The 9,435-nt window shown below is 36.4% G+C and overlaps 1 protein-coding gene across 1 annotated transcript; it reads right to left on the reverse strand.

Moving 5' to 3' along the window:
• Positions 1-6,301: 6,301 nt before the first annotated feature.
• On the reverse strand, positions 6,302-7,624 carry LOC113769305. Its single transcript, XM_027313766.1, has one exon. It carries the CDS (start codon positions 7,622-7,624, stop codon positions 6,302-6,304), a length of 1,323 nt encoding a protein of 440 aa, XP_027169567.1.
• Between the last annotated feature and the right edge of the window lie 1,811 nt (positions 7,625-9,435).

Here is a 9,435-nt window from a genome sequence, read left to right on the forward strand (position 1 = left end):
TTTTTTTTTAAAATTTGATGATTTATTAAACTAGTCATAGTTACTTAAATATTAATTTAAGTTATTTACGGACGACTTTTTGTTGTCGTCACTGATCACTAAAAAAAAAGTTATTAGTGACAACATTTTGTAGTGATGACAATAGGTCGTCACAAAAGGAGCTTCTTTAGTCGCGACACCTAAAGTTGTCACAATTGTATCAAAGCAACTAAATGTTTAGTGACGACCCATTATTTTCGTCACAAACTACACTGCAAGAAATATGGTCATTAGTGACAACATTTTTTTGTGACGAAAAAAGTCGTCACAAAACGTGGTTGTTTAGTGACGACAAGGAAAGTTGTCATAATTCCTCAAAGCAACTAAGTCTTCAGTGACGACCTTGAAAAAGTTGTCACTAAAATGATCTCTATAGTGACAACTTCTAATATCGTCACTGTCACTCTACCGATTCGGATTTAGTGACAAGAATTAATTGTCACTGTTTAAAGTAATTATTTTTAAGTCACTTTCATTAATTCTACTGTGTCACCCTAACTTTTGCGATTTAGCCCCAAATGTTGTAAAAAATTCCATTAATTCCATTATGATACCTTAACTTTTACAATTTAGCTCCATATGTAGTACACCAATTTCTTTAATTCTATTATTACTCCCTAACTTTTGTAATTTAGCCCCATATGTAATTCACCAATTTCATTAATTATATTATGGCACTCTAACTTTTGCAATTTAACCCCAATATGTAATACACCAATTTTATTATTTCTATTATGGCACCCTAGCTTTTACAATTTAGCCCCTATTTTTTTATTAGGAAATTGCGAATGGTATCTTGATAAACTATGCATAAATATTTTATAATTTTCTCAAAGTTAAGTAATAATTTGTTATAAACTCTAAAGATATATCTTTCATTACAATAGTTATAAGGCAGGTAGGTCTTTTTATCAATGGAATAAGAAATTTATGCTAGATTTATCTTTTGTACTACATGCCAAGTAGTATTAGCAAAGGAATAACAAAGTACTACAAAGTAATTAACAAAATAGCCTTCAGGGAGTGTAGTTTATGGGCAAATGAGCATTATCTATTCAAAGTACTAACTTTTTATGGGTATTTTACTTTCAAACATATAATTTATGATAAATTTATAAATGTTTGTAAGTAAAATTCAAAAAGTGTTACACTGATTTCTTACAAAACGAAAACTGACAGGTTATCTTTTCAACATAAATTAAATTTTTTTAAAAAAAGAAATGACCCATAAAGTACCAACTCTTCGTGGGTTTCCTCCATTACATGAACAAATATTCTGCTCTTTATGGGCATTTCACTCTGAATCATTTAATTTATGTTAAATACATAAATGTTTGTAAGTAAAATTCAAAAAGTGTTGCACTAATATTTTTATGAAAGGGAAACTGGTAGGTTTTGTATTTAACATAAATTAAATATGTGAAAGCAAAAAAAAAAAAAGAAATTACCCATAAATCTATGTCTTGCAAATCTAAACTAGTAAAATAGTTTCAAACAAAATTAAACATTAAAATAAACTGTAATTTATACACATTAAAATATCTGTAATTAATACACATTTTGCAACTACTACTTTGTGTTTTCTCTGTAATGAATTTTTTAACTATTGAGAACTTAAGTTTTGTCTTGCAAATCTATACTAGTACAATAGTTTTAAACAAAATTAAACATTAAAATAAATGTTTGAAAAAGAACAAAAGCACATTTATTACTTGCAGTAATGTACCAAAATTTTCTCAACCATTATCAATATTTTCACAAAACTATTAAAAACTAGCAATTGACAATATTAAAAACTAGCAATTTAATTAGTGACGACTTTTCTTGTCATTATAATCTTGAATAAATTAGTGATAACATTATGTCATCACTAAATTTTCTTTGATTTTGACTTAACAATAATGTCTTATTAATAGCATTTGATTATTTTTAATGAAAGTCTGTTATAACCATATGTAGACACCAAATTTTTGGTGTAATTTTATTTTTCATGTTAGTTTTATTTATTACTTTTATTTTCTTTAGTCTTTTATTATTTTTATTTAAGTCATTTTAGCATAAAACTTGAAAAAAGAAGAAAAAGATGAAAATGAAAGAAAAAGAAATGACAAAAAGGAATTTTTGGAAAAAGAAAATGAGAGGAAAAGGCTTGCGGCAAGCCGCGGATAAAAAAAAGGAAAGACGGGAAAATTTGAAAAAAAAGAGGTAAGGAAGCAAAAATAGAAAAATCTGAGAGAAGGGCAAGAGGGGAGACGGATGGAAGAGAAAAGGGGGCTACGGCAAGCTGGAAATTTGGGGGTTACGAGAAAAGAAACAAGGGGGGGCTCGGCTGAGAAAAAACCAGGGAGGATTACGGCTGGAAAATCTGATGAGGAAGGAACCGAACAAAGGAAAACTGAGAAGGAACCCGCGGCTGAAGATCTGAAATTAGGAGGAGGAGCTTCTCGGCAAAGGCTGAACCAAAAACAGAAAAAAAGAGAGGACAAGAGTGGCAGCGGCTAGAGAAAAATCTGGGAGGAGGGGGAGACAACGAAAAACAGAGCAAGGAAGGGAACAAGGAAAAACAGAGAGGAGCTCTCGGTTGCGGCTGAAAGAAAAAAAACAGAGAGAAAGGCAGGGGCTCGTCAATAAAGGGGGGTCGGCTAAAAAACAAGAAAAGGGAGGAAATGGGGAGCTGGGGCCGAACAGAGGAAAATCTGAGAAGGGAAATAGCGAAGGGAAGAAACAGAAAAAAAGAGCAAGGCAGCCAAGGACTGGAGGGGCCTTCGCGTCGCCATTGAGTTCACCGTTCAGAACCGCCAGGCCAAAGTGGCGGTGGTTCCCTCCGTTGCCGCTCTGGTCATCAAGGCCCTGAAGGAGCCCAAGACGACAGCGACGACGAAGAACCTAATAGAAAATCCAAAGCAGAGGCGCAAAGCTGCAATAACAATCGAGCAAGGAAGATACGTCCGTAGAGTTGCCGGAACCACCAGTCCGCATCCGCCGCTGTTTGCTCCCTCCGTCGACCACCACCAGCGCTGCCATCATCCAGATTCGATTCAACCTCAGAAATTGAAAGCACTGTAAGTTTCCTCCTTAAGTTTCAGCCCTTTTCAATCTTGTGAAGCATGTCTGCCGTGACTTCACTCGTGGCTATGTTTCTGAATTTGAAGTATCTGCTTCTTATGATTTTGGTTGGGTTAAATTGTCTTGGGTTGCTGATAAAGTTCTGGGCTAGTTATAGTTTCAATTTGAGCAAAAATCTAGTAAAATGTTAATGCCCGTTTGTTGCTCGATAGAATGCCTAGCCGAAAGTCCTGCTTGGGAAAAATGATTTTGCCGCACTTTGTTAGAACAGCCCACCGTTTGGAGTTTTCATACGACTCATTACTTGATGTTTGTTTATGGGGGACAAAGCCAAGAGATGTTGGAGTCTTTTGTTTCTATTTTGCTGTCTTGCAATGTTTAGTGTGTGTTTGTACGTATGGGATGAAAAGAAAAATTCCAGTCAGTCCAACGTCGGCTGAAGTGATGATTTCTAGTCTTGTTGAAGTCTCGTTGAAGTGATAATTTCCAGTCCAGCCTTTCTTGTCATTTTAGTTGCTAGAATCTGTTTAGGATCTGTTTTCTCTCCGTATGGTATGATAACTTTTTGGATGGCTTGAAAGGTTGCTGTTTATTTGGGGTTTTGTTACCTGCGTCTGACCTGAAATGTTCCGTTGCAAAGTTGCAGATGTTTGAATAAGAAAGCTCCTTCGAATTAGATTTGCATGCTCCTTTGTGAATAAGTTTTCCAGTTCTGCATGTTACTCTTTTCGGAATTTTTGTGCTTAAGTCCAAGGATTTCTATGTCGAAAATTATGAGAAATATTTGATGATCCTGTCGCTTGGATTTAGTTTGCCTTGCACTTAGTTTGGCACACAAGAATCTGGACAGACCCTTTTCTTTCCTTTACTTGTTGAAGTTCAGGCTTTGTTTGAACTGTTTGGTCCGTTTGTGGCTTGATAGGTATACCACCTATGCATTCACCCCAAGCTGTCTTCTTGTTGTCTAGTCGTATGGTTGGGTCTTTTGGGTAGAGGCTGTTGCATTTGGGCAGCCTTTCTTCTTTTTTTATTCGCTGGTGTTTTGATCAATCGAGATTGTGATTTGCTAGTCATTTTTAGAACACCATGTTATAGTTTCATTGTCCTGTGTTATGCTGAAATTTCTTGACTTGTTAGAAGTGTTCATGTTGGCTTGATATTTGACTGCAATGAACTATCCAAACTTCCTGCAAGTTTCACTTCTTCTGGGCTGCATTTTTTTCGGCTGCTGAATTTTTGCGTGTTGCTTGGCACGTTTGTTTTGTCCGTCATTTGGGCTGAGATGTCGTGAGAATGTTTGGGAATTTAATAGTAGAGGCCAACAGTTTGCTTGATTTGTAGTTACCGAAAGGAAAAATCTGCTGCAATAAGTCTGAAGTTTTTTTTAGTTTTGTCGCAGCAGAGGAACAAATAACCTCTTTTCGTATGTTCTCATGCTTTGGTTTTGGGTTGGAGTAGTTCAGGATCTTTTATGTCATTTAGTTGAGCTGTTTTTTCCTTTTTACCTCTCCTTAATTCCATGCTCCTATGGTGGGTAATTGAACGAATAAACTAGAATTCGTTTGAGTTGGAATGCATGAATGTAGCTAAGCTGGAAGAGCAGAGACGGTCTTAATTTGGTTTATTTTCTTTTTCTTTCGGCTCATGTTTGTCTTCCTGCGCATATATAGAAGCTGAGACATCACAGAAATAGACCCATGAATGATTGCTAACTTGCTCGCTTTTCATAGTTTTTCCCTCCTCTCTTTGTTTGCATGTCACGGCTATGTCTCATTTGAGCTGTGTGGGCTGCTAAATGGTTTGAGTTGCAGGAAGTTCTCTTTAGTTGCTACATTTGTTTCGGCAAAAGGCTTCGCCTGAATTCCGTTTGCATGAAGATTTTCAGCATTTCTGATTTTTGTCATTCATTTGCAATGCATGATTAAGAATTTGAGTTCGGGTTTTGGTTTGAGAAATCTGTGAACCTGCCAATGCAAAAAATAGCAGAATCTTAGCATGAGAAACAATGTAAAGGACTTGGCTGCATTTTTTTGTTTTCTTTTCGGTCAGTTCAAGTGATTTATGGGAACACCCTTTTGCACAATAAAAGTATTTGGATGACCGGAGAGATTTTTGTCTACTTTTTCAGTGTCTCCGGTTCAATGCATAACATAATTAGGAAAATACCCATGTTTTTGGTTGATAGGAATGTGGAATCGTTTGTTGCTGTCCTTTGACATCTTATTAAAATAAAGAAGTGGAACAATTCTGCCCATATAATCCTTGGGTCTTAATGAATGTTATTAAACTTCCATCCTCTAGTAGACTCTATTTCCGAACTACCCATATAATGTCTCTTTTTCTACTCTTTGTATAGCCACTATCTAGATGAGACTTAAAACAAATGATTCACTTTATTTTTTGGTGACTCCTTAACTAATTTTCCTTGTTTTAATTTTTCTATCATCTACTAATAACTTTACTATTTTATTGCAGATATATTGCTCATTTTAGAGGTTTGGAAGATTAGCAGTACGGCTTACGTGTCGACTCAAAAACTATGGTTATAGTGCTATCTTAAGTTTAGAAAATGTTTCGGTAGCACGGAAAATGTTTTGGGACTTGGAATTGTTTTTTAGTGTAGCCTTGACTTATATGGCAAATTTTGCTCTATTGAAACTTATCAAACTATTTGTAGTGTGATGTTGCACTTATTTATGACATTTGAATATTTAATATGTTATTATGGCATTTCCTATTGTAACGGGTGTCTACGTTTGTTATTTATTAAACATTGCTGATGTTTTCATTTTTTAGATATTATTGTAGTAGGAAAATCATCAAACTACACATTGCAAGGTGTTGTAAATGAGTAGCATTTCTCAAGCAGGCTGTCTTTATTGACAATTGTTGTTGTCACTGAATCAAAACTATTCATTGATAAGAAGTTGTTGTCACAGTTGATAAGGGGTTTATTGACAACAAAGTTGTCACTAATTAATAGATACACTGACTATGTTGCTTCATGCATCATTGACAAGAAAGCATGTCGTCACTAAATTTGTAGCTTTTATTGACAACATATCTTGTCATAAAAAAGTTTTTATTCACTGACGACTTTAAAGTCGTCACTGTATTTGTAGCTTTTATTGACAACATATCTTGTCATAAAAAAGTTTTTATTCACTGACGACTTTAAAGTCGTCACTGTATACTTTTACCGACGGAGATTCAGTGACGACTCTGTGACAACCGAAATGTTGTCAATAAAAGTCATCAGTGACGACTTTTTGCTTTTTTGTGACGAAAAGTAGTTGTCATTGAAGACCAAAATTCTTGTAGTGCATCTTGAATTAATTATTCTTAAGAAAGGATCAACTGTTTTCTTTTTTCTTGAGAATCTTCTCAAAAGCTCTTCTCTGGCTCTATGCATGGCAGCATACAAGTATCCCATAGCAGGCCTTTCATCACTATCAACAATTCTTAGAACTCGAACAAAAGGCTCAGTTAATTGAACGATTATAGCACATTCCTTCCAAAACAGAGAATCTAGCACAAGATCCACAAATTTTTTTGCTTTACTCTCCTTAGCATATGCTGAAAAGGTCCATTCTTTTGAAGTCACCATAGCTCTTAAAGCATCTTTTTGCACTAAAATACTTTGCAATGCAATGAAATTAGTAGCAAAACGTGTAGGAGCAGGCCGAATAATTTCTTTTCCACCAGTGTATTTTCTCATCAAATGCAACGGATAACAATGATTATAAATATATTTTGTTATTTTTGAAGCATGTTCAACCACTTTACTAACCTCATCTAACTTGCCCATATCATGCAACATCAAATTTAGGCAATGAGCAGCACATGGAGACCAGTAAAGTGTTGGAAATTCCCTTTCTAATAATCTTCCAGCAGCAACATAATTGGCAGCATTGTTAGTAATGAAGTGTACCACATTTTCCATCCCAACAAATAAAACCACTTCTCTAAATAGCTTATACAACATTTCTGCAGTCTTCGAAGCATCTGAGGCATCAACTGATTTCAAAAAAATAGTTCCTCTAGGGCAATAAGCTAGAAAGTTGATGAGAATTCTCCTTTGTTGGTCAGTCCATCCATCAGCCATAATAGTACATCCAGTTTCTTTCAAAGTTGTACGAAAGCTATTAACAAAATTCTTGACTTGCTCAACATTTTTTGTCAATAAATAGCCACGCAAGTCATAGAAATTAGGTGCTTTGTAACCAGCTCCAAAAGAACAAGCAGCATCAAACATTGTTTGATAATATGCAGAGTTTGCTGCATTGAAAGGGATGGAAGCATCAATCATCCACTTCGCAACTGCCAAGTCAACCTTCTCTTTAGCTTCTTTGCTTTGCATCACACTTTTGATGGATGGTTGACCTCCTGGAGTAGCTCTTGGCATAAAAAAAGTCCCTATTGTTTTCCCTTTTTTGTGCTGTTGAAGAACTTTTTTTCCTTTTGAAACTTCAGTAGTGGGAGGCGGATGAATCTCTTGAATATCTTCTGTATCTTCCATGTATACCTCCTCTTCATGTCGTCTTAGATCTTGACCATATAAATCACTTGCCCTTTAGCGTTCTTTCAAGCTTCTTTTCTAGCATTTCAAATCTAATCTGTTCATCAACCTTTGGACAAGGTGTTGTCTCCCCTTTTACACCTGCAAGGTGCTGCTTGAATCAATTGATGCCATCTCCTCGAATTCTTTTTTCACAGTGAATGCATACCAAGCACTTAACTTTTTTGTTAGACACAGAATCTTCTCTACAGTGAGACCATGCAGGGTCCGTCTTTCCCCTTGTTAGAGGTTGATTTTGAGAATTTGATGTACTAGGTGTTGGTTCTGTACTTGGTGTTTGAGATGGTGTTTCTCCAATAGAGTCCATTACAAATATCTGAAAAGTTTGGACAATGATCCACTTCAGAAAATTACTATAAAAATTACTGAAAAGCTGTCAGGGATATACTATAAGCTCAGTGGTACACATTTTAGACTTTGAAAGAGAACTTAGGGGCTTATAGAGCTCTACAAAATAGGATCGAGGAAGGTCTTGTAATATACTACAAAAGACATGCATATGACAAGAAGAAATCTTAGCATAAAAGTAAACATAGAAGGGGAACAATGAAAAAATATATTTGCGATTAAAAGGCAAACACCACAATTACGTCTAATGTAAATATCATCAGACTTTCTAGTTACAGTTCCTGCCTCTGCAAGGAAAGGTCCTACAAATACCAAACTGCAATATAGAATTGTCAACCTGCCAGAGTACGAGCAAGTTATGAATGATGGAACAACTAATACTGCACAATACATGCTTCAGGGATAAACATACAACTTATCAGTAGGTTAGTGAACTTGAACTGAAAATCTATGCAGAAGGGAATTAGTCTAAGAACTGGGAAAAGGAATAAACAAAATCACTGCATAAGAGCTGGCAGCTTCAATGGAGCTCAAATAAATTGTCTTAGAAATCATCTAGGCAGCCTTTACGAGGTTATCGCATGGTCCAAATTGTGCAAGCTTTCTACCATAACAAACTGAATAATGCACTCATTATGCAATCAGTCTTTCCATCACTTTCTCAGCAGCGTTATATACATATATATGACTAGATGTACAAAACTCCTAACTTGGAGAGAAACAGATTAGCACTTGGTGCCGTGGTGTGTGCAGATTCGTGAGCAGAAAGCTGGACTGCTGGAGTATTTCTTACCTTCAAGGCTTCACTGGCTTACAAACCTTCAAGCCTTCAATGGCAGCTTCAGAGGCAACGATAGCTTCCTGGAAGAAATCTGGCAGCGGCTGCGGCAACTTCAAACTTCCAAGGTGCCGTGGTGTGTGTGCCCAGCCGCAAGGCTTCACTGGCTTACCGGCACAAAGCTTCAAGCCTTCAATGGCAGCTTCGGTGGCAGTGCAGCAGCTTCCTGGAAGAATTCTGGCAGCAGCTGCGGCAACTCCGAACTTCGAACTTACAAGGTGCCGTGGTGTGTGCCTAGCTGCAACGAGCGGCAACAAAGCTTCAAGCCTTCAATGGCAACTTCGGTGGCAGCGGCAGCTTCTTGGAAGAATTCTGGCAACGGCTGTGGCAACTCCAAACTTCCAATTGCTTGCCTTAGACTCTCAGAGCAACTAGCAAAGCAAAGGAAAGAAAAATTGAAAGCCGAATCCCTGAAAAATTGAAAAGGAATTGAAAATTGCTTGTCGAATTCCTTCCTAAATGCTGAAGAAGTTCTCAATTCATTCTCACTTCTCAGAGAAACAAAGAAGAAGGAATCCCTAAATGCCTAAATTCCCAGTGACGACTGAATCCGAATGGCCGAATC

This window comes from Coffea eugenioides, chromosome 4 (genome assembly GCF_003713205.1).
Source record: "Coffea eugenioides isolate CCC68of chromosome 4, Ceug_1.0, whole genome shotgun sequence".
NCBI lineage: Eukaryota > Viridiplantae > Streptophyta > Magnoliopsida > Gentianales > Rubiaceae > Coffea > Coffea eugenioides.

Excerpts from the sequence above, each read along its gene's own strand:
- LOC113769305 (XM_027313766.1), bottom strand. The coding sequence starts at position 7,624 with ATGGAAGATACAGAAGATATTCAAGAGATTCATCCGCCTCCCACTACT.